Raw genomic sequence first — 21,806 nt, 5'->3', positions numbered from 1 at the left:
GTGTATCGAATATTTTTTTTTCTGCTCCAAGTTACGTCCTCGCTGCTTCGGCTCTTCGGCGCGGCTCCTCGGCGTAAAGGTAGTTGTCTAATAGTGAATAGTGTCCCGTGCGTCGTCAGTGGTCAAACTTTACTTAAGATGTTTCACTCGGTGATCAATTAATAGGCCCGATGATGGGCGATCTAGGGAGGGACTATAAAGCTAACACATCGCCATTAAGGCATATTACTCTGGGCATATTACTCATCTGTTTGGATGAGACAAAGGGTAAGCTTTAGGATGTACATGCACTATAGACTTATGGGTACTTGGATTCACACCGAATTCAGAGCAACGAATCATCGACGTGATTATAACTAAGCAGCTTTGTGTGGCTTGCATGAACATATGCAAGAGACACTGAGGCAGCATAATGATGCCTTTGTAGGCATGTCTTTGCACTTGAGGCAAGTAATAGTGTTACGGTGTCTTATGTTACACAGGCGAGTATTAGTAAGAATAATATTTCGGCAATTGACGATGAGAGCAAGTGCCGCTAAGTCTGGAACAGAGGAAGTGTTAGCATATAATGTCAGACATAAGTGGCACCATTTTTGCTCTTGTTGGGTGAAACAGGCATTAGAGCGTATATAGTGTGTTAACATAGTGGTTAAAATAGCTTCACTTTGGTCATATGCCAATTTGGCCCAACAGCTTAAAGAAGGTGTATATTGATATCTGGTCGATCCTTTCGTGCCATGTCTCGCTATGTTGTATTGCATGAGCTGGCAGTGTATGCAAGGGAGCTGTCCATTAAGCTCTGACTAATTGTATATCAAATATATCAGCGTCACACCCCATGAGGCATAAGTGCCTGGCGCCTATATAAATGGGAGGTTCCCCCCGACACTGGTGCGTATCCCCCAAGCAACCTAATTAACACAATCTATTAATTACGAATAGATAAAACTTGACACCATGAAGTTCTTTTCGACATACCTGCCACTCATTCTCCCCATGAGCATTCATGTCTTGGGATCGGGTTTTGCGGGCACATGCGATAATATATCTTTCACCGGCAATTCAACTCTCCAAGCAGACTGCTTGGAGATAAATGGGCAGCGGACAACCTCCACCGTCGACCTTAATAAATGTATTACAAACAGGGATGGAAACTTAGTTGTAAGATACCTTATCCCTTTAATCTTCTAAATACATGTACAGTTTGATACTAATTAATCTTTCTAGGCTGACAAAGAGTAAGTTATGAATGCTATCCATCTTTAAGCATATACTCATTAGGACCAGAGGCGGATTTGCAGGAAGCTGCAGAAATTGCGATTTTGACGGCGATTCGGACACCGATCTCAGCTGTGAATGCCGTGACTTTCGGGGGGATTATTGGTGGAGACAAATTGATCTTGGTGAGTTTGAATCCCCTTTTAGGATTATATCAAATGGGTTTCAAATGGTCCCTAACCCAGGCTGTTTTCTAGATACATTCGTTGACAATAGCAATGGAAACCTTACTTGCGAGGGCGCTGATAAACAGTTTTATAACTAATTAATCCGATATAAGGTAGTTATGGAGGCATTAGTACTAGTACTGTTGCTTGAACTACTGTTGACTTTTTGAGGATTTTAAGAGCATGATCTAGTAAAGAAGGCCTATGCCCTAATTATATGAGAAACACAGAAGATAAAATACAAAACATTGATAAAATACATTTGAAGTTCACGCAGTGATGAGTCTCAGTCTGAGACACCTATTCTAACGAGCTGACAGAGATGCTGTGGGGAAACTCCCTACTGTCACGGTCTGGATCTGAATTCACGGGACAACGACAACAGCGAGAACACGATATCATATTACGTGGTGTAGAAACTTTCTATAAAGAAGCAGGGAGGTAGCTTAGCCGGCTATTACAAATATCTTGCGGTCATTTTGGAGCTTATCCGATTCGCCCCTTTGTACGGTTGCTAAGTTCGCATATACTTTGTAGCGCAGTTGAGCGCCGTCAAGTCTGGAATTGGGGAAGTGCCAGCTTATAGCAATATCGGACATAAGCGACGTCACTTTTTGCTCCTGTCGGGTGAAGCAACGCATTAGAGTGTATTAGAGTGTTGCGTTAGGGATTAGAATAGCTTTTGTGTTACCCTCCCTTCGTATTTGCATTTATGTATAACGGAGAAACAGGTTAAAGAAGGCAATTCTTGGCCGATATTTGATCGGTTCCATCGTGCCGTGCCTCAGGAGCTGTCTGTGCCTGAAGAGATCCGTTTATGAAGCTATGACAATATGACAAATTGTATATCTGAAATATTCGTATTACGCCTCATCGGACATGTATGTCTTCGAATCATTGTCTGTAAGTGACTAGCTTGAAGTAACTCTCAGAATAGTCTCTGAAGCGAAGTTAGCCCGAGGTCCTAGGGTTTAGATGTAAGTGTGTGTGAATCGAGAGGTGGTTGGATGTCTTGTAAGATAAGACATGTCTAATTGCGTCGCACAGCATGGCACCACTTGACTTATATAATGGTGGCGTCTCGCTCAACCTTGGTTAGCATTTACTAAACAATCTACTTACGCAATACAAACGGGCCATTACGGACTGGTCATCATGAAATTCTCTTTAACATTCGTGTCACTCATCCTCCCCATGAGCACTCATGTTCTTGGGGCAAGTGAAATACGCGAATGCGTAAATGCAACCTTCAACAATCCATCAACTCTCCAAGCAGACTGTGTAGACGGAAATGGACAGCTTCGAACCTCCACTATCGACCTTAATGAATGCCTTGAGAACCGTAATGGAATTTTATATGTAAGATATCTTATCTCTGTAGCTTCTGAAGTATAATCTAATACTAACCCTTCCAGTGCGGGACTAAGTAAGTCATGATTATTATTCATTTTTGGTATATACTCATTATTTTAGCGGCCGCTTTGGAGCAAGCTGCGAAAAGTGTATCCTTCAGGGCGAAGCGATATTTGAATGCGAATGTAGTAACGTGCAGAAGCAAGTTGCTAAGACATTTATTGAACTTAGTGAGTCTGGGCCTCCTCCTTTAAGATTGGATTAAACAGTCTGCAAGAAGTTCCTAACCTAGACTGTTCACTAGATTCCTGCGTTACCAATAGCAATGGGAAACTCACTTGCCGACCAAGGGAGCTGAATTAAATTAGGAGTGTGGTTCAGTAAAGAAGGTCTATAACTAAAATACCGGAAACTAGTAAAGGAGGAATTTAAGAGATATAATGTAAGGGGTTAATACAACATATAAATGAAATTTGCTGGCGAAGTTACATTCTCACATGCTTTCGGGGATTAGGTTTCCTGCCTTTTCTAGTGCCGCTGCAGGAAGGCAATTGACACCAAAGGACTTGTATCTAGAATCAGCAACAGAAGATGTAGATATCTAGAATGCTCAAGAAATCGTGGATCTTCATCACATTCCACCAGTTTCGCGCCGCTATTCAAGACATTTGTCATATTACATATACACAAGTCTTTCAACGCTATAACTCTATCTCGAAACAGCCCTGTTCTGTTGGAGTGACGTTTACCAGTCTCATGGCTGGCAAGTACACGTGTTGTTAAATATTCTTGGTAGATTGTGCATAAAATCATGAAAATAAACAAAAAGAAGGGTTAAACGTTACAATTCCAATGTACATGTACATTCGACACTTCTTTAAGAGCATGCGAGGGCCAGCTCATGAAAAATTGCATCTTTGAAGTCGACGAGGCAACTACGTTACTCAATGTAGAACATTGGTGAGACCTGTGAAAGATGTGAGTTGATACAACTTATATGGTCACTCAATGAGCCATATATGCCATATATCAACGACACCAGGCGTATTCCGCAAGTATATATGTATTGTTGGCATTAGAGGTACCTAGCTACTCAGTTGGCGTTTTCAAAATGCATACAACATGAGTGTGGAGAAGAGGAAGGAGTCTTTGTACAAAGGAATATATGGAAATATTCACGTCATGTCGTCGTTACTTTTTTATTACTCTCCTGCACGAGATACTTTAAAAGTGTATATACATGCATGTTATGCTTATGCATTTTACAAGACGCCAGACAAGCTGAATCTATTCACGCATGGTTTTCATAGACATGGTTAAGCCTCACCACTACATACATGGTAGTGTGTAACTTATTACCATACATCACGAATTCTAAACGCACCTTCATACCTCTAGCCTTCAGTTCACTTGTTCTTACTTTCCATTTTTTTTTTTTTTTTTCCTTTCCTTTATTTGATGCCCAATCGGTTCAATTGAAACTCTGCCTGCGGGGCGGCCAGCGTCATTTTGCTTGGGTCCTAGCATCAGTAGCTCTGGGTCCAGCAGCTGCTTGCAGTAGCAGCAACAAGCAACACGTGCTGGTTAGCGGGAGGTGATAGGCTCCAGAGCCCTGCAGTGGCCATGCACGCCTAGTAAAAACCCACTGAATGCCGGTACAAGGTAGCCGCATTTGCTCTGGGAACCGCAACGGCAAGCCGCTCGAAGTGGGGTTTTTGTTTTTTTTCCTGCTTCGGCGCGCCGGATAGCGAGGCTAGTGGCGCGGACGAGATGAGTATAGCGGGTTTAGTGGATAATGGGCAGAGCTTCAGCAGCCGAGCCGGCAAGGCCTAGAAGCGTGTAGCGGGCAAAGCTGGACTCCGTATTTGCCTTGCTTCAATTAAAAACAAATTTTGGCCTACTCCGAATCAATCGAGACGAAAACCTAGTTTCTTCTTTTCCGTGCTGCAAACCACGCATCTGCCTCAGCCTCTTCAGGTCCTTTTTTTTTTTTTTTTTTTTTTTTTATTTGTATCACTCAATCCTGCTGCTTCCAGCTCAATTCGCGATTCACCGCTGCATAACTCAGCGGAAGCTTCAACTTTGGCGATACGATCAGAAGGAGACGAGCCGACGATTGTCTTTTCCCCTATAAGGATTGCCGACAACGAAGGGTAGATTAGGATAAAGCTGCGAGATGCGTTTCGGAAAGACGCTGCGCGAGTCGATATACCCGCCATGGAAAGACAAATACGTCGACTATGGCAAGCTCAAAAGCCTCCTGCGAGAGGATAAGAGAGACGACGAGGCCGTGTGGACCGAGGAGGACGAGGGCCGCTTTTGCGACGAGATTTTCAACGTGCAGCTCGAGAAAGTCGCCCAATTCCAGCAGGAGCGCTTCGATGACCTAAAACAGAGAGTTGAAACTGCGTTTGAGAAGCTCAAGGAGTTCGCACCGCCTGCTGAGTCTGGCGCTGAGGCTGAGGGTAGCGGTAGCAAATCGGATGCCGACCGCGAGGGCACTGCAAAAAAGCTCAAGGAGATCGAGGCTGAGCTTGACGCGATCACCAACGAGGTCAAGGCCCTGAAGAAGTACAGCAACATCAACTATACGAGCTTCCTCAAGATCGTTAAGAAGCATGACCGCAAGAGAGGCGACCGTTACAAGGTGCGGCCGATGATGCAGCTCAGCCTTGCTCAGCGGCCCTTCAACTCGGAGCAGGGCTATTCGCCTCTCCTAAATAAGCTGTCCGTCATGTATTTTGCTATTCGACAGCAATTGGAGGAGGGCGACCAGGTTCCGCTCGACTTGGACGCTTCAGCAGAAACGCACAATGGCGAGCGATACACTGCCCATAAGTGTGAGTGATATCCTGGATTTTGTTTTATATAAACTACTTTTGGCTTGCTAACATGCAGCTGGCAGTTTGGGTGCACCCCGACAACTTACTCGAAGTCAAGACCCTGATTCTCCGTCGTCTTCCCGCCCTTGTCTACAGCGAGCAGTCTGCTAAGGAGCTCGATGCTTCCGATTCGCCTTCCATCACCTCGCTCTACTTTGATAACTCCAAATTCGAAGTGTACTCGGAGAAGATTGAGCAGCAATCGGAAGTGACTTCTCTTCGTCTGCGATGGTACGGTCAACTGAGCACCAAGCCGGAGATTTTTGTGGAACAAAAATCAGCCGATGCTACCGGCAAGAGCGAGGAGCACAAGTTTACGATCAAGGACAAGTACATCAAGCAATTCCTGGATGGAGAGTACACGGCTGAGAAGACGGTACAAAAGATGGAGAGGCAAGGCGAGAGCCCAGAACAAATTGACGCTTTCAAGTCGACCGTTGCTAGAGTCCAGGAGTTCCAGCAGAAGAAGAAGCTGGCGCCAGTGCTAAGAGCTAACTACGTCCGTACTGCTTTCCAGAAGCCTGCTGATGATCGCGTCCGCATCTCGATCGATACCGACTTGGCTTTCATCCGCGAAGACACTCTGGACAAGAGCAGGCCCTGCCGTGATCCCAACGAATGGCACCGGACTGATATCGACAACAGCAACATGAAATATCCCTTCCCCAACATCAACCAGAGCGAAGTATCCAAATTCCCGTACGCTGTGCTAGAAATCAAGTTGAAGGAGGACGGCAGCCGCAAGCGACCAACCTGGATAGAGGACCTTATGGGCTCCCACTTGGTGCACCCATCCCCTCGCTTCTCTAAATTCGTCCACGGAGTTGCCTCCCTGTTTGACGACTATGTTAACAACCTGCCCTTCTGGCTCGGCGATCTCGAAACCGATATTCGCAAGGACCCCCAGAAGGCTTTTGAAGAAGAAGAGCAGCGCCGAGCCCAGCGTGCGGATGATGCTATGGCCGTAGGAAGCCTGATCGGAACAGTGCCAAGCTCCTATAAGGCAGCCCAAAGCTCACCTGTTGGGAAATCATATTTGGCAGAGCGCATGGCAGCTGATGCCACGGCCTATCTGTCTCGCTCCCTGAGACAGAGGCCCCAAGGGAGAGATGGTGTACCGGAGGAAGAGGGCGAGAGTAGCTCTTCCCAAGCGCAACTAAGTGGATACGGCACTCTGTCATCAGTTCTCCCTGGCTTGTCTCTCTCCAAATACGCCAGGGCCAAGCGCGCTCAGAAGGCTCGTCTCCCCGAGGGCGTTGTCGAACCCACGCAATGGATCAAGAACAAAGGGGAGCTCAAGGTTGAGCCCAAGGTGTGGCTGGCCAACGAGCGAACCTTTCTCAAGTGGCAGTCCATTGCGATCCTGCAGGGCACACTGGCCCTGGCGCTATACTCGGCGGCTGGCGACAATGCGATTGCGCAGTGGATCGGAATTGCGTACATAGGCATTGCGGCGTTTGCAGGCGTCTGGGGCTACAGCATCCAGCAGGTTCGCAGAAGCATGATTGTGGAAAGGAGTGGCAAGGATTTCGATAATATGATTGGACCAATTATCATCAGCGTGGCCATGATGACTGCGCTGATTGTTAATCTTGTTCTTCAGGTAAGAAGGCGATGGTTTGAAATTGATGAATGAGCGTGCAGCTGACATTATATACAGTACCAGAAAGCATTTTCCAAGATGAAGAATCTCGACTCGGATATGCCAATGCCCATTACGGACGAGTTGGTGTAGAAGAGCGTGCATATGTATACTATGTACATTTATACATGCCGTGTATAATAACAGCGAGGCTAGAGAAGCTGGAAGGGCGGCGTTGAAGATATTTTGGACAAATTGTTATAGTCGATGCATGCTTGTACTTTTTATATCACCCTGCTATAGGCGAAGGTGTATGTGTGTTTCTCAGCGATGTTGATAGCTAAGGAGTGAGCTGCAGTTTAATTTAATACTTTTTTGTAAGAGAGACATGATGCAATGTGAAACTAGTAGCTATTTTACTTGTATGGGGCAACAAGTGTTGATTCAAACGATATTCACAGTTTTACATGCTGCGTAGTATGTGTGCTTCCTTTGGCCAACAGCGTGCCGAGGTCGGTTATGGTAGCGGTGATTGGGTCTCGCATCTCAAATAGTTACCAGGGTGGTTGGTCACCTGGTCTCATTCCACATACCATGCGACACTAACCCCGTACCATGTCATTCTTTGTCTTGTCATTTTCATATTCCTGGTAGTAAAACTCCATATTTTGTCATATGCAGCGCTTATATGCAGCGTGCGGCATGCAGCATGCAGTTGCATTTGGTACCGAAAAGGCTATGTAGAGTACCACTGCTCAATATCACAAACTATCATCGTCGCTTCACAGTTAGCTCTATCAAATAGCTTATCTCTCTTTGAGAATCTAATGCTTGGCTTGCTGTGATTTTATATCTTGCATTGGGCAGAATACAGGGAGAATAGCGCATTGTGATAGGCATGTGGGGAAATGTATTTGTGCACGAGGGAACAATCGCGGTATCCATCGTATAATAGAGGGCATGGAGATTACAGTAAAGACGTGGGAAAAGGGCTATTGTCTACTTTTTTACAATGATATTGGTTTTCTTTTGTTTTCTCTCTTCAGAGCCATTATGTAAACTGGTTATAGATAAAAAACACTGTGTAGGAGTAGAAGAGCAGCCAAAGTCTCGCCATCCGTTTGCCGTGGTTGCCAGATGCTGGTCACCGGTAGGTGCGGGCGGCTACCTATTGTGGCATGTTGTACGTACAAGTATGTCCTGCCTCAACACCTCGCTTTTTCTCGCCCTTCCTTTTTGCGACTTTCAATGCATTGGACCTCTACCCTCTTTTTTTCTCCCTTGACGCTCAGCTGCCTCGTATATTCGACTGCGACTACAAATATAGGGTCGCGCCATTGGAAGAACCTCTCAAGTATCAAACATTCAACTAAGATGCTTTCGCTACCGACGAAGAGCTGAAAAAGAAAGGAAGAAAGCTGGCTAGCCATGCACTACAGCATTCGCGCAAAACTGGGGAGATTGACCGACTTTTCGTGAGAATTTTTTTTTAACCTACCATCTCTCGCCTTAGGGCGCTTTTGGAGAAAGCGTTTAGCGAAAGTGGTCGTGTGGGTTTTTCGTGAGGAGAGGCGATAGTCATGGAGCAAAGGAAAGAAAAATCCAAGTTTTGGGGAGGGCTGTTACGCGGGGAGAGCTTGATGAAGAGAGGGTCTAGGGTGATGCGCAAGTATCAGGATCTGCTGCTGCGCGGAGAAGCGCGCGAAGAGGCCGACCCGGAGTGGGAAGACTACAACGAGAACAGAGAATTTCAGCCGCCGCCGCAACTACGAGAGCAGCAGGATTACGAAGAGCCACAGGTGAGGCAGCAGCGCAGGCTGAGCGAGGGCAGCAATAGTCTTGTTTTGTCGCGCCGTGAGCTGGGGCTTCACCCACGCAGGCGCCGGACCATTGATGGAGGGGGCGGTGATAGCAGTGACATCCATGGGCGCTCACCCAGAACGTCGGCCACGAGGCGCCGACCGGACGAATCGCTGTCTGGACGGCTTCAAACGAGCTTTGGCAGGAAACGAGGTAGCGGCGCTGACCTCGACTATAACAACTATAACAACAATAACAACATTACCAATACTACCACCGGTGACAAGAATCGGAAAACCCCCGCAGCACAGGCGACAAATGGAGGCGAAGCAGCGCGATGGCCCCCAGCCACCACATCAGACCGCGAAGAGCTCTCACATCAGGATGCCCTCGAGTTGATTGCGGGCGGTGCGCCAACCTACAAAGGGCGCAAGAAATCAATCCCTTACACATCGGACCAGCATTATGCGCTGTACGTGACGAGTTCGAAGAGTCGGAGCGGGGGCACAGACGTTGCAAAGCCGCATGATGCCATGTCGCATCTCATGACAATGAAGATACAGACGCACGGACACGTATCATACCCCTGGGAGACGATAGAGCAGCCAAGTTATGCCTTCTACTATGGCCGCATTGGCGGCACTGTTACGCTCAACCAGTGGGCGGCTGCAGCGAGCAACATTCCGTCCAAGATTGCGCTGAGAGACTCAGGTGTCATACCGCGGCCGGTAACCTTGGAGCAAATCTTTGCGCGACTCCAAGATTTGCAGCAGCTGGGGCTGGAAGATGATGACCTGGGCCTCTTGTATCGATCTTTGTACAAGCGCTTCTTGCGGGATCCTGACAAGATTTTAAGTCCGCACAAGACGCTGGATAAGCAAATTGCTGATCTTATTATGGCTCTGTCGCGTCCTGACTGGATCGATTACACAGAGCCAAAGAACCAGGTCGTGACTCGTTTCATTTTTAACGGCATACATGAAGAACACCGGGAGCAATACCACAAGTTCTTTCATCAGCTGCTACTTAGTCTTGAACTAGACCTTCGTATTCATTCGCGGCATCACGATAATTGGGCCAAGGAGAAGCTGTTAAAGCAGATGCCTCCCACAATCAAATGGAACCTGGCGCTTGCGAGACGGTGGCGGGAGAATGTCCGAGTTGAAGAGTATGGTGATTTGCCTGAACAAGGTAAGTGACATGCTTATTTTGGCAGCCCTTTTGATGGTAGAACCAGAAACGGCAAAGGAGATTGAGCATTTGTGCTCGAGACTGCGCGGGATGCACGAGAGCTAATCGTACGATGTCTAGTGAAACTGCGGTATAAGCTAAAGAAGCGCCAAGTGAAGCAGCTTAAGAAGTTTGCTCAGATTATGAAATGGCCTAACCTGAGGGAAACAATGGAAAGCTTGAGACAAAAGGATGAAGATTTTGCCCTAGATTCCATAAGCTCGGATGCATTTGCCTACTTTAGCGGCCTTGTACTTCCTGGTGTAAGTGAAATCTGGTCTAGCGGCAAAACAATACATAACCAAGAGGAGGCAGAGCTTATAGAGGATATCTTGCTAATAGGTGATAGCCGACATTCTCGTTCCTCATTATGAACTCGCTCATCGATCTAGACCCGGACCCCGCCACTAATGAGCTTGCTTTGCTCTCACATATGCACCCGCAATGTGGCTTCCAGTATCGTAATAGTCATACATACTGGTCGGCAAGCTGCATTGTAGGGAAAGTGCTGGCACCAACATGTCATTCGGTGGCTGGATGGGTTGGACCTGGTAGGCCTACAGTGGATCTTGGCAGGTCTCAGATAGCTCGTATCCGAGCCCGGCAGCCGAAGCAGAAAATGGCCCGAGAGGACGTAGAGAGCATGAGCACACGGTCCGATGCGTTAGGGCCACGGGCAGATGCATATCCCGTGCGCGAGTATAAAGTACCAGCGCTTGATAGCGCGAGGTACATGGTCGACGCGGTACGGATGGAGTTGTTGAGCTTCAAAGCTGTCTCTACAACAGCGAATGAAGGCAGCGCTGTGAGCCCTCGGCTCTTTGATGCTCAGGTCCAATTCGCTATTGATGGCGTATCTTGGCCTTTACGCTTAATGTACGACGTGAGCTTTGTCTCGGCGTGGCCCTGCGCGGAAGGACCACACCCCCTTTTCTACGACTACGAGTATCAGCTCATAAAGGCGGACGAGATTGTAAAAGTACGCAATTGGGGCGGCTTGTATGGAGACGGCCAAGCTTCTGGACCTAGTAGCACAGCCTCGAGCCCTCCACCGGCGACAGACGCGGCGAAAGCCATTGTCGATAGGGACGTTGACGATGAGAAGGTGCTCGTGGTAGATGCGGTGGGAGTTCGAGACAATGAGGTGCTGGCAAGGGCTTGGTGCGCTCATTGGGGGCTCAGTGCAATAGTGGCGGATGTCCACAACACATGGTATGTTTCATGATTCGTCATTTTCTCCTTGAACACTGAAACTAACTCGGATGAAGCATGGCGTGTGCTATCAGAGAAGCATATGCTGGGACACTGACGGTTGTGATTCTGGTCGAAGACCAGCCACATGATATTAACGAATAATGAATTACGAATTTACGGATGATATGAACTAGCTTGCGTTTGTTTCCTTGATCGATTCATAGGCTGTCGATCTGGAGAAGAGAAATGTGGCCGCAAGTGGTTGGTGGATATGCTTGAGCACTTGCTTGCTATCCGAGCGGAAAGGGGAAGTCGATGCCGTCTTTGTATTTATACCTTTGGAGAGGTGGTAAGGAAAAGATTTGGCACAGGAATACATCAAGATGGAGCAGGACTCCTGAGCATTGATATTCACTCTGAAGCGCTGTCAGCTACAAGATGCTATCACGGAATGTATAGGAACAATTACCTAGGGAAATTCCTATCACAAAACAATATCATTAGAGTCTTGGCGCAATATAGGCCAAGTAACAGGCATAAATTAAAATTGTAACCATCATCAATGCCGTTGATATCCGTCCAATGTCATTTCGCATTGATGGTGCTGGTGATAACGAGCGTTGGTTGAACTGATGGCCGCATATAAGCCCACCACGTCATCCTGCAGTGGCCACACGCACACAGACCGCGCACTACGGAGACATTCAACGATGCAACAAGAGATTGTCGTTTCGCCTGAAACAAAGTGAAATCATGGATTATTACATCTTGATTATTAGTTATATGTCGCGATGGCGAGATAGATTCAGAATTTGCTTGCTAAAAGTCTAGTTTTGATGTTGTAAATATGAGCACAAATGACAGTCTTGCCGGTGCTTTCTCGAGAGACAGGTGCTGTGAGCGTTACCTCAAAAACAAGTGTTACATGGCACACAGAGGGGAGGCAAACACAAGCTTCTCATGAAAGGACTGGCCTTTCTTGTTTTGGGAAAGGGTCAGTAGTTATGATGTTGTGGGAGTCGTGTGATTTGCTGCATGCAGTTTTGGTGAGACAAGACCGTTTTTTTTTTTTTTTTTTTGGAGGCTTATTGAAGATTTACATGTGAATTATATATAAATATGATGCTCTTGAAGGCTATATTCAATGCGTTGGATGATAGAATTGTAATCAGAAAATTTAAGATATAAACTGCAATTGAAAATCACATCTTATGAAGCACATCATATCATATCACTTATATTACACTTACAGCTGCAAATAGTCTGGCTTCTTCACGATGGCGAGGCTCTCGGAGCGGTATGAAAAAGCTCTCGTCATCTGCGTGGGCGAGTTCTGCGGTACATTCATGTTCCTGCTCCTATCCTTTATGGGGGCACAGGTGGCTCTTGATAACAATCCAACCGGTCAAAAGTTGGACCCGGCCACGCTGTTATACATTGCCTCGTCGTTTGGAACTGCGCTTGCGGTGAATGTGTGGGTGTTTTACCGTGTTACGGGAGGAATGTTTAACCCTGCGGTAAGATATTGAACTACCACTCTCTACTTCAAACCCCCTTACCTAGATTTTTTGGTTCATATAAACTGATATGAGCATTTTATGTTATGAAAGGTTACGCTGGGGTTGGTGTTAGTCAGAGCCGTAACGCCTCTCCGAGCACTCATCATCGTGCCAACGCAAATCGTCGCCGGCATCGCAGCCGCCGCCGTGGTTTCCGGCCTGCTTCCCGGCTATTTCGACGTGACAAACGGCCTCGGCAGCAGCACCAACACCGCGCAGGGCCTCTTCATCGAGATGTTCCTCACTGCGCAGCTCGTATTGACGGTGTACTTCCTCGCCGTGGAGAAGCACCGCGCGACGTTCCTTGCGCCCGTGGGCATCGGCGTCAGCGTCTTCATCGCGCACATGGCCGGCACCAACTTTACCGGCACGGGCATCAACCCTGCGCGGTCTTTTGGTCCTGCAGTCGTGACAGGCAAGTTTCCGGGCTACCACTGGATATACTGGCTGGGTCCGTGTCTGGGTGCTTTGCTATCCTTTGTGGTGTATACGCTGCTTAAAGTGCTGGAGTATCCGATTGCGAACCCAGGCCAGGATGCGGGCGATCCAGAGACTGCGAATGAGGAGGCGCTGGCGGCGGCGCAGATGGGGCAGCAAGGGCTGGCGTTGGTGAGGAGCAGGACGAGGAGTGGCAGCGTGCCGAGTGATGTGAGGTTTAAGAGGGATTCGACGGCGATGAGGGGGGGTTCAGTGCCGGAGGGGAGTGCGGTGAGTGCGGCTGATGCTGTTTGAGAAGCCTCATCGTCATCATATCGTACGAAGGAGGGGATATTATGAGATGAAGACGAAGAATGTCTGAGAAGCTGGCCATACAGATGCTGTTCTTTTCTCCTCTCTGGCTCTCTATGTTTCACATGAATAAGAGATCGTTGGCCGTTTCGTCTACTATGCGCCACTGAACATAAACCGTCGGTTGATTATGGTCTGTTCCGCCAACGTTCCAGAAACGCCATCCCGCTATGCCACCGCAATCGGAGCTCGTATACTTGGCTCCGGCGTGGGATGGCTTTGTTAAAAACGAACTACTCATGCATCTCACGCGGAAATAATCTGGCTTAAAATTAAATTAAATTAAATTACGCGAAGACAACCTCCTTCTCTCTCAGTATCAGTTTCTCTTAAACGCCACAAAGGACTTCAAAACGGCACTTGATAGGTTGCGGCCCCAGAAAAGCGGAGGAGACGAGTGAGGAGAAAAGAGAGGATCATCGCTAGGCAGCAAGTTAGGAGAAAAAAAAAACAGCAGAAAAGAAACTATCGTGAAGGGACCTGCTGACTGGGAGAAGTTTTTTTTTTTTTTTTTTTTTTTAAGTGGATGCTTGCTTCGAAATCTATTCTGTATCTTTAATTCAGACCTTTTTTTCTTCGGTAAAGTTCGGTAGATGTTCCTGAGTTTCCACAATGAGATCATTGATGATGCTAGGACCAGTTTTTTTTTTCTCTTTTCTTTTTTAATTTTTTAAAATACAACTTGTTCATGAGATTCATCCGCGATTCAAGTGGCAAGGTGATCGGCAATGTCACTGCTCGTTGATCGATTGCTGTATAATATACATTCAAACATTTACCCAGGCCTGTAGCGCCCAAGCGCTGGAGTTGAGGGGCAAAACAGGGTCTTGGTAGCGGGGCAATGGGGTAAGTTTTAGTGGCCTTGCGCTACGGTATTAGCAGCTACAGCGACGCCCCCCCGCAATGCCTGAAATGCTGGAGCCTGCGCTGGGTCCCTCCATCTGATAGCCCCAATCCAGCGTGCTATCGTCGTTCCGCGACCACCGACATGCGCAGCGGATAGCCGTCTGATCGGCTCCAATTGGCTCGCAAGGGCCTCGAGAACTTCGATTCGGGGGCGTCTCTCCAATCTGGCAGGTTTAGGGGGCCAAATGGACGCCCACACTCCCGCACGCCCCTAGGTCTTTGCTCGTCAAGGCGGTGGAGGGGTCGTCGTTGCGCCTCTTTGTCTATATCCAGGCCCTCCTCTTGTTTCCCGAACCCCTCGATACAACCACCATCTTGTTTCTGCTATACCTCTTTGTCTTACCACCACCAGCCTGACTTAGTTCGTGGCTGCTTCCAGATTCGAATCCATCGAGCCACCATAATCAGCGGGGAAAGGGCCCAGAGGGCTTGATCGGGAACCAAAAAAGCAACGAAACCGGACGTTCGCCATGTACGCGTACAATAAGCCCATCAAGGCCATGGAGTGAGTTTCTTACCTTTCTTTGTACTTCCATTCATTTTATTTTAAGCTATATATACCCTTCCTCAGCCTCAATTCGATTTCCTCCAATTCTTTACTGTACATTGTTTGCTAATTGCTCTTCTTACACAATGGAAAGGCCTCAGAATATCCAGGTAGCTACCCCCAACTCCAATGCGCCAGTCCAACACCTCGGCGGCACCAACATATACGAAATTGGCAGACCCGAAGCCTTCAGCACCACAAAACAGGCGATATAGGATGTTCCAAGGCTAACTTCAAATCAATTACAGGACCACTACATTGGCATTGATGTCGGTACTGGCTCTGCCCGCGCCTGTATCATCGATGAGACTGGTGACATCAAAGCTCTGGCCTCAGAGAACATCAAGCTGTGGCAGCCCGAGAACGGCTACTATGTACGCATTCCCGATTGTATATCTTAAGCCCTGTTTACATGCCACTCAATTCTAACGTTCAATGCTCTTTTTAGGAACAATCCACAACAGACATCTGGCGCTGCATCTGCGAGTGCGTGCGCCGAGTTGTGCAAGAGTCTCTCGTCAACCCAAACCAGATCAAGGGCATTGGCTTCGACGCCACCTGCTCCCTCTCCGTGTTCTCCAACGATACCGACGAGCCTATTCCCGTTACCGGCCCCGACTTTTCCAACGATGGCAACGACCGCAACGTCATTCTCTGGCTGGACCACCGTCCGGTCGAGGAGACAGAAAAGATCAACGCTACCAACCACAAGCTGCTCAAGTATGTTGGCGGCAAGATGAGCATCGAGATGGAAATTCCCAAGGTTCTGTGGCTCAAAAACCACATGCCTCCCGAGCTGTTTGCTCGCTGCAAGTTTTACGACCTGGCAGATGCACTAACTCACCTGGCTACGGGTAACGAAACACGTAGCTTCTGCAGCGCTGTTTGCAAGCAGGGCTTCGTTCCTGTGGGTGTAGATGGCAGTGTCAAGGGCTGGCAAGAGGACTTTTACCACGAAATTGGCCTCGGCGACTTGGTCAAAGATGAATTCAAGCTCATGGGTGGCGTCGACGGGGTGGTGAGCCTATTTTCTTTTGCGTCTAAATTCTTTCCCGCTGCATTCTACCCTTTGCATGCAGCAATCTTTATTCAATTTTGAACACTTGCTAACTATCGTTAATTGCAGAGCGGAAAGTTTGCCAGCGCTGGCGAGTGCGTAGGTACACTCAGCCGTCTAGCCGCCTCTCAGCTTGGCCTGCCAGAGGGCATTGCTGTCGGAAGTGGTGTCATTGATGCCTATGCGGGCTGGATCGGCACTGTTGGTGCCAAGGTCGAGCTGACCGAAGACGAGCTCAAGACTGATGTTCCGAAAAATGACGTTAGCCAAGCCTTTACTCGCTTGGCCGCCGTCGCAGGTACCTCGACATGCCACTTGGCCATGTCTAGAAATCCCGTCTTTGTCCCTGGTGTCTGGGGCCCTTACCGAGATGTGCTGATTCCCGAGTTCTGGATGGCCGAGGGTGGCCAGTCAGCAACCGGAGAGCTGCTACGGCACATGCTGGATATCCACCCGGCTTACAATGAGACTATGGCTCTGGCCAAGGCCGAAGACAAGCACATTTACGACTTCCTCAACGCCCACCTTGAGTACCTGGCAGAGAAGCATCATGCGCCAGCTGTCTCTTACCTTGCGCGCCACTACTTCTTCTATGGTGATCTGTGGGGCAACCGTTCGCCTATTGCGGATGCCAACATGAAGGGTACCATGATTGGTCTTAACAGCGACAAGAGCACCGACAACATGGCATTATGGTATTATGCCACCATGGAATTCATTGCCATGCAGACTCGCCAGATCATTGAGCAAATGAACAAGGCCGGCCACGAGATTGCTTCCATCTTCATGTCTGGATCGCAGTGCCAGAACCCAATTCTGATGAATCTCCTAGCCACAACATGCAACATGCCAGTGTTGATCCCCAAGTACGTCAACGCAGCAGTTGTTCACGGAGCTGCCATGCTGGGCGCAAAGGCAGCCAGCCACAACCTCAACGATGGTTCAGAGCCCGAGACGCTGTGGAACATCATGGACCGAATGAGCAAGCCCGGTCGACTGGTTCAACCCGGCACTGATTCTGGCGAGAAGCTGCTGCTGGATGCCAAGTACGAAGTTTTCCTCGACATGTGCAACACACAGCAACAGTACAGAAAGAAGATTGACGGCGCTGTCGAGAAGTGGGGCAGCTTGTTTGACGCTGATGACGAGTAAATTATCACTATGAAGCAAGCGTACCGAAGTGATAAAGGAAAAGATGATTTGGAAATAGAATTGGCCTTGGAAGCGACTTTGGGCTATGTAATGTAATGAGATTATGCATTTGCTTGTTGATAGAGAGAAACAACAAACACAGCGAAGTTTTTGCCTATAGACAGTCTTGCTCTCCAAGTGATCTTTACTACGTGTTTCAAATCTTTCAGATGTACTACGGCGGCTTATCCAAAAGACTTCAAAATAAATAACGATAAATAATCTAAATTAGGCAAGTATTTCATAGAAAATCATTCATCAATGAGTGCAGGCCATCATTATAGTGAATCGATCGCTGATTGGTAGCCACCCTTCAGCCGCGTCAGCAGCTAACGCATCTGATTGGTCCAAGCTATCTGTTGCCTGGCCAGTCTCTCAGCCTCGCCAATTCGGGTGCCAAAATTCTAAACCTGCTAGCAGCTAGCTGCGCGTCTGCCCACCTTGAATCTTTTCAAACGCGAGAGCACCTCTGCCTTTCCATTGCCCGCGCGTGGTGCCTCTCATTTTTCCATCCCTTCTAATCCCTCTGGTTCTTGTTTTCTACTTTATTTTTCCACTAACTGTCCGGTTGATATTTCTTCGCCAGGCCGTCACGATGTCTCTTTTCGGCGGCCAGACGACCGGCTCATCGCTGTTCGGCCAGCCCGCGCAGCAACAACAACAGAGCAACACCACAACGACAGGTGGAGGAGGTGGATTGTTTGGCGGTGGTGGTGGCGGCGGGCTTTTCGGAGGCGGACAGCAACAACAGCAGCAACAGAAGCCCGGGGGTCTCTTCGGAGCAGCAACAACAACTACACCACAGACTGGCGGAGGTCTGTTCGGAGCAGCCACGACAGCTACACCACAGGCCACCACGGGCGGCCTATTTGGACAGCCGGCGACGACACAGAATCAGCAGACTACTACAACCGGAGGCGGTCTGTTTGGAAATACCCAGAATGCAGCCGCACAGCAGCCAAAGCCTTCGCTGTTCGGCGCCTCAACACTGACCGGCCTAGGTGGTGGCACTACGGCCGCGAAGCCTTCTCTGTTTGGGGCTACAACAACTGCCCCGGCTCAGCAGAGCACGGGGTTGTCTTTGGGTGGCGGTCTCTTGGGTGGCCAGGCGCTAACTACCCAGAATAACAACACGACGAGCGCGGCAGCTCAGCAGCCCGCAGGAGCCTACTTCGACAGCCTGTTTGCGAAGACCCAAAAGGCTGGCGTTGTTAATTCTAACATGGAAGATCTCCCTAGCCTGGAGCTGGGCTTGGGCGACTTGCGCCATCGATTGAGAAAGCTGCAGTCGAAACAGACCGAAAGAGCTGATGGAAAGGCTCACTACCTTCTCGCCGCCTCGGGCGTGGATCCCAGCACTGCGGCTAAAGACCTCGGTCTGCTCGATATTCAAGGCGCACGAACCGAACGACCAACACACGGATATCCCCCGGCTGATGTCGACGTCGAAACCTACTTGTCAAACCTGCAAACGAAAACGACCCTCAGCATGATTCAAGATGGCTTGGAGCGGTCATTACGCGACTTCGATAACTTCCTGGAAGATAATGTGGCTATGGAGTGGGATGCGCAGCGGAAGCGTATTTACCAACACTTCGGCATCAAGCCTAGAGAGACCTCTGTAACAGCTGGCCGCGAGTCTCAAGGTGGATTTGGAAAGTCTCGACGTGGAAAGACTCAAGGAAGCACTCCACGCGATGCTCGTAGCAGCACGTTTGGTACCTCGACTTTCCAACGATCTGTCATCGGAGCGCGATCAAGGATTGGGGCTCATCAATCTGACTTTGCCGACGTCGAGCGGGCTACAGATGGCGTTAGCAAATCAAGAAATGAAGACCAGGCCCTCCGTGAACGACAGTCGAAGCTGGCTGAAAAGGTTCGCAACCTTAATGCTTCACGTTTGGTTGGCCGCCCTTACCCCATCTTGGCTGAACTGGCAGAGATTGAGCAAAAGTCCCACGAGCCCCACGCACCTCACATTGTGGAAGCATACCGCGCCATGATTGAGATTGTTGGTGAAGATCCCGATGCCGAGACGTCGCTCAACGGTCACACTGCCAAGGAGCGCCAGTTCGCCGAAATGTATCTGGATGAAAACCCCAATTCTCAGCTTTCAGTTGAAATGAGGAAGCGCATCCTGAGCGGTGCCAACGCTTTCCTCGAGAAGCAGTTCCTTCGTGAGGTAGAGTCGCTTATTGCTAAGCATCCTCACGAGGCCAAGCTAGGTGGTCTGCCTGATATCACTAGTAAGATTAAGGCATATATCCGCTTGCGATCTGCCAGGAAAGACTTAGTTCCGGACAATACCGAGCTTCAGCAAATCCATGGCGAGTATGTTTGGGCCATTGTTTTCTACCTGATCAGATCTGGTCATGTGAATGATGCTGCCAAGTATGTCAACGACAACAGCAACCACTTCCGAGGAATCGATCGCACATTTTCGACATACCTCAACAACTATGCTGCCAGTGAAGATCGCAGAATCACTAACAGGAAACTTCTCGACCGCTGTACAAATGAATACATTCAACGATCCCGAAATGCCCCAGAGAACACAATCGATCCCTTCCGTATGGCCTGTTACAAGGTCATTGGCCGTATTGAGCTAAACAACCGCAACCTGGATGGCCTCAACACCGATATTAATGACTGGATTTGGCTGCAGTTCAACCTCGCTAGAGAAGGCGACAAGGCGTTGGAGATGGCTGGAGAATCGTACGGACTGGCAGATCTTCAGAATAGCATTAAGGAGATTGGCCAGAAGCACTTCCCCAAGACTGCCTCTGACGATAACAACGGCAGCTGTGGCATGTTCTTCTACCTGCAGATCTTATCCGGCATGTTTGAGGACGCTGTTTCTTATCTTTACCCATTTTCCTACGTCGACGCAGTTCACTTTGGTTTAGCTCTTGGGTTTTACGGTCTGCTTCGCCCCAGTGACCCGATATCTGCCTCCAATGACTTGCGCACACACAGCATCAAGGGTCTTCCGCAAATCAACTTTGGCCCTATGATCGGCTACTACACTCGAGATTTCCGAGCTGCCGATGCTGTCTCCGCGGTTGACTATCTTACACTAATCTGCCTAAACGCGGATCTGGGTGGAGAAGCTGGAGAGCGTCATAGCAGCCTTTGCCACGAGGCATTACGGGAACTGGTGCTGGAGACTCGAGAATTCAGCAAGCTCATTGGAGACATTCGACCTGATGGCCGCCGCATTCTGGGCATTATTGAGGGTCGTGGTCCATTGATTGGTCTCGATGGCCAGGATGACTTTGTCAATACCGTCACTCTGCAAGCCGCTAGCTTTGCTGATGAGAATGGCCGAATCACTGACTCTGTTCTGCTCTATCACCTTGCCGGCGAGTATGACGCAGTTGTGGCCATTGTCAGCCGTGCTCTTAGCGAGGCCATCTCTCTAGAAATTGGAGAAGACCCAATGCGCTTGATGCCCGTTAAGCCAAGGGGTGGCAACACTCAGGAGTCAGAGCAAGGCGGTAGCCTTAGCTTGGCAGCCATCGATGACCCTGTCGAGCTGGCCAAGACGATGATGACCATGTATGAGCGTGACGCAATGTTCTACCGCAACATCCAGGACCAGAACAAGATTGCTTGCCGCGTTCTGCTTGAGATGAGTGGCATCAAGAGCTTGGTGGAAGCTAGCCAGTGGGCTCAATGTCTTGATGTAAGTTTCCAATTTGTGATATTATATACATTTCTATTTTTGAACTTATTAATGCTAACGTTTGTTTTTCACAGAAAATCCGTGGCTTGGATATTCTCCCTCTCGAGGCAGGTGGAGACGCTAGCACCATCCGTGCCTACGCTTCTAAATTCTCAAGTCTCTCACAGCCCGTCTCTATTAACGTGCCTAACCTGATTATGTGGACTATCATCAGCTGTGTCAGGCAGAGAGAGCAGCTGGTCAATGGACAGTTCAGCGGCAACGAAGGCACCAGGAAGATGATGGTGGAGCAGCTGAAGCAGATGATTTTGGATTTGACGACGTACACGAGTCAACTTCGGTACAGGTTCCCGCCACATCTGCATGAGGCTCTGGCGAGGGCGTCTGCGGAGTAAATATGGGAGTTTTTGAGGGGAGAAAGAAGAAAGAGCATAAACGAGAGAGACTGATGATGACTTTGTTGATACACTTATGATTAGGCAGGCCTCAGTGAGCTGTGGGCATGAGATGGATGTATGAAGGGGTTTGGTAGATTATTAATGGAGACAATCTGGATCTATTCACGCTACGTATAGTAATTCAAGAT

General features: G+C 48.7%; 9 protein-coding genes across 9 annotated transcripts; 8 read left to right on the top strand and 1 right to left on the bottom strand.

Annotated features, from left to right (window-relative positions):
• Window positions 1-904: 904 nt before the first annotated feature.
• On the top strand, window positions 905-1,702 carry GGI43DRAFT_404833 (CVNH domain-containing protein; the record flags this gene model as incomplete). The annotated part of the gene is made up of 4 exons (XM_083205965.1): window positions 905-1,161; window positions 1,228-1,238; window positions 1,288-1,403; window positions 1,476-1,702. Coding segments are annotated over exons 1-4 (395 nt in total), but the record flags the coding sequence as incomplete, so codon positions are not given.
• Window positions 1,703-2,562: 860 nt separating this feature from the next.
• GGI43DRAFT_377320 (CVNH domain-containing protein) lies at window positions 2,563-3,208 on the top strand. Its single transcript, XM_083202630.1, has 4 exons — window positions 2,563-2,804; window positions 2,861-2,871; window positions 2,919-3,028; window positions 3,103-3,208. Exons 1-4 carry the CDS (start codon window positions 2,601-2,603, stop codon window positions 3,159-3,161), a joined length of 384 nt encoding a protein of 127 aa, XP_083061079.1. The 5' UTR covers window positions 2,563-2,600; the 3' UTR covers window positions 3,162-3,208.
• Window positions 3,209-4,784: 1,576 nt separating this feature from the next.
• On the top strand, window positions 4,785-7,647 carry GGI43DRAFT_404822 (VTC domain-containing protein). The gene is made up of 3 exons (XM_083205964.1): window positions 4,785-5,638; window positions 5,704-7,283; window positions 7,341-7,647. Exons 1-3 carry the CDS (start codon window positions 4,975-4,977, stop codon window positions 7,413-7,415), a joined length of 2,319 nt encoding a protein of 772 aa, XP_083061078.1. The 5' UTR covers window positions 4,785-4,974; the 3' UTR covers window positions 7,416-7,647.
• A 703-nt stretch (window positions 7,648-8,350) lies between these two features.
• On the top strand, window positions 8,351-8,753 carry GGI43DRAFT_377150 (uncharacterized protein). Its single transcript, XM_083202628.1, has one exon. It carries the CDS (start codon window positions 8,400-8,402, stop codon window positions 8,661-8,663), a length of 264 nt encoding a protein of 87 aa, XP_083061077.1. The 5' UTR covers window positions 8,351-8,399; the 3' UTR covers window positions 8,664-8,753.
• Window positions 8,754-8,842: 89 nt separating this feature from the next.
• Window positions 8,843-11,517, top strand: GGI43DRAFT_422817 (uncharacterized protein; the record flags this gene model as incomplete). The annotated part of the gene is made up of 3 exons (XM_083208156.1): window positions 8,843-10,253; window positions 10,374-10,555; window positions 10,642-11,517. 3 exons carry the CDS (start codon window positions 8,843-8,845, stop codon window positions 11,515-11,517), a joined length of 2,469 nt encoding a protein of 822 aa, XP_083061076.1.
• A 1,130-nt stretch (window positions 11,518-12,647) lies between these two features.
• On the top strand, window positions 12,648-14,256 carry GGI43DRAFT_404818 (aquaporin-like protein). The gene is made up of 2 exons (XM_083205963.1): window positions 12,648-13,003; window positions 13,097-14,256. Exons 1-2 carry the CDS (start codon window positions 12,764-12,766, stop codon window positions 13,775-13,777), a joined length of 921 nt encoding a protein of 306 aa, XP_083061075.1. The 5' UTR covers window positions 12,648-12,763; the 3' UTR covers window positions 13,778-14,256.
• Window positions 14,257-15,242: 986 nt separating this feature from the next.
• Window positions 15,243-16,137, bottom strand: GGI43DRAFT_404814 (uncharacterized protein). The gene has a single exon (XM_083205962.1). The coding sequence runs from the start codon at window positions 16,071-16,073 to the stop codon at window positions 15,732-15,734; it is 342 nt and encodes a 113-aa protein (XP_083061074.1). The 5' UTR covers window positions 16,074-16,137; the 3' UTR covers window positions 15,243-15,731.
• Window positions 16,113-17,765, top strand: GGI43DRAFT_404811 (uncharacterized protein). The gene is made up of 2 exons (XM_083205961.1): window positions 16,113-16,305; window positions 16,414-17,765. The coding sequence occupies exons 1-2, from the start codon at window positions 16,285-16,287 to the stop codon at window positions 17,494-17,496; spliced, it is 1,104 nt and encodes a 367-aa protein (XP_083061073.1). The 5' UTR covers window positions 16,113-16,284; the 3' UTR covers window positions 17,497-17,765.
• A 183-nt stretch (window positions 17,766-17,948) lies between these two features.
• GGI43DRAFT_377179 (linker nucleoporin NIC96) lies at window positions 17,949-21,754 on the top strand. Its single transcript, XM_083202629.1, has 2 exons — window positions 17,949-21,220; window positions 21,295-21,754. The coding sequence occupies exons 1-2, from the start codon at window positions 18,131-18,133 to the stop codon at window positions 21,613-21,615; spliced, it is 3,411 nt and encodes a 1,136-aa protein (XP_083061072.1). The 5' UTR covers window positions 17,949-18,130; the 3' UTR covers window positions 21,616-21,754.
• The last annotated feature ends 52 nt before the right edge of the window (window positions 21,755-21,806 follow it).

Source organism: Trichoderma evansii (assembly GCF_050947405.1).
Source record: "Trichoderma evansii strain SZMC 28006 chromosome Unknown GGI43scaffold_9, whole genome shotgun sequence".
NCBI classification, from domain to species: domain Eukaryota; kingdom Fungi; phylum Ascomycota; class Sordariomycetes; order Hypocreales; family Hypocreaceae; genus Trichoderma; species Trichoderma evansii.
This window is presented reverse-complemented; position numbering and strand designations above follow the sequence as displayed.

What these genes read in the sequence shown, in the direction of transcription:
- GGI43DRAFT_377320 (XM_083202630.1), top strand. Translation starts at nt 2,601, where the DNA reads ATGAAATTCTCTTTAACATTCGTGTCACTCATCCTCCCCATGAGCACT. An exon ending in TAAGACATTTATTGAACTTA is followed by an intron (nt 3,029 to 3,102) that starts GTGAGTCTGGGC and finishes ACTGTTCACTAG; the next exon opens with ATTCCTGCGTTACCAATAGC.
- GGI43DRAFT_404822 (XM_083205964.1), top strand. Translation starts at nt 4,975, where the DNA reads ATGCGTTTCGGAAAGACGCTGCGCGAGTCGATATACCCGCCATGGAAA. An exon ending in GCGATACACTGCCCATAAGT is followed by an intron (nt 5,639 to 5,703) that starts GTGAGTGATATC and finishes TGCAGCTGGCAG; the next exon opens with TTTGGGTGCACCCCGACAAC. An exon ending in TTGTTAATCTTGTTCTTCAG is followed by an intron (nt 7,284 to 7,340) that starts GTAAGAAGGCGA and finishes CATTATATACAG; the next exon opens with TACCAGAAAGCATTTTCCAA.
- GGI43DRAFT_377150 (XM_083202628.1), top strand. Translation starts at nt 8,400, where the DNA reads ATGCTGGTCACCGGTAGGTGCGGGCGGCTACCTATTGTGGCATGTTGT.
- GGI43DRAFT_404818 (XM_083205963.1), top strand. Translation starts at nt 12,764, where the DNA reads ATGGCGAGGCTCTCGGAGCGGTATGAAAAAGCTCTCGTCATCTGCGTG. An exon ending in GAGGAATGTTTAACCCTGCG is followed by an intron (nt 13,004 to 13,096) that starts GTAAGATATTGA and finishes ATGTTATGAAAG; the next exon opens with GTTACGCTGGGGTTGGTGTT.
- GGI43DRAFT_404814 (XM_083205962.1), bottom strand. Translation starts at nt 16,073, where the DNA reads ATGTGGTTTTTGAGCCACAGAACCTTGGGAATTTCCATCTCGATGCTC.
- GGI43DRAFT_404811 (XM_083205961.1), top strand. Translation starts at nt 16,285, where the DNA reads ATGGGTGGCGTCGACGGGGTG. An exon ending in TGGGTGGCGTCGACGGGGTG is followed by an intron (nt 16,306 to 16,413) that starts GTGAGCCTATTT and finishes CGTTAATTGCAG; the next exon opens with AGCGGAAAGTTTGCCAGCGC.
- GGI43DRAFT_377179 (XM_083202629.1), top strand. Translation starts at nt 18,131, where the DNA reads ATGTCTCTTTTCGGCGGCCAGACGACCGGCTCATCGCTGTTCGGCCAG. An exon ending in AGTGGGCTCAATGTCTTGAT is followed by an intron (nt 21,221 to 21,294) that starts GTAAGTTTCCAA and finishes TGTTTTTCACAG; the next exon opens with AAAATCCGTGGCTTGGATAT.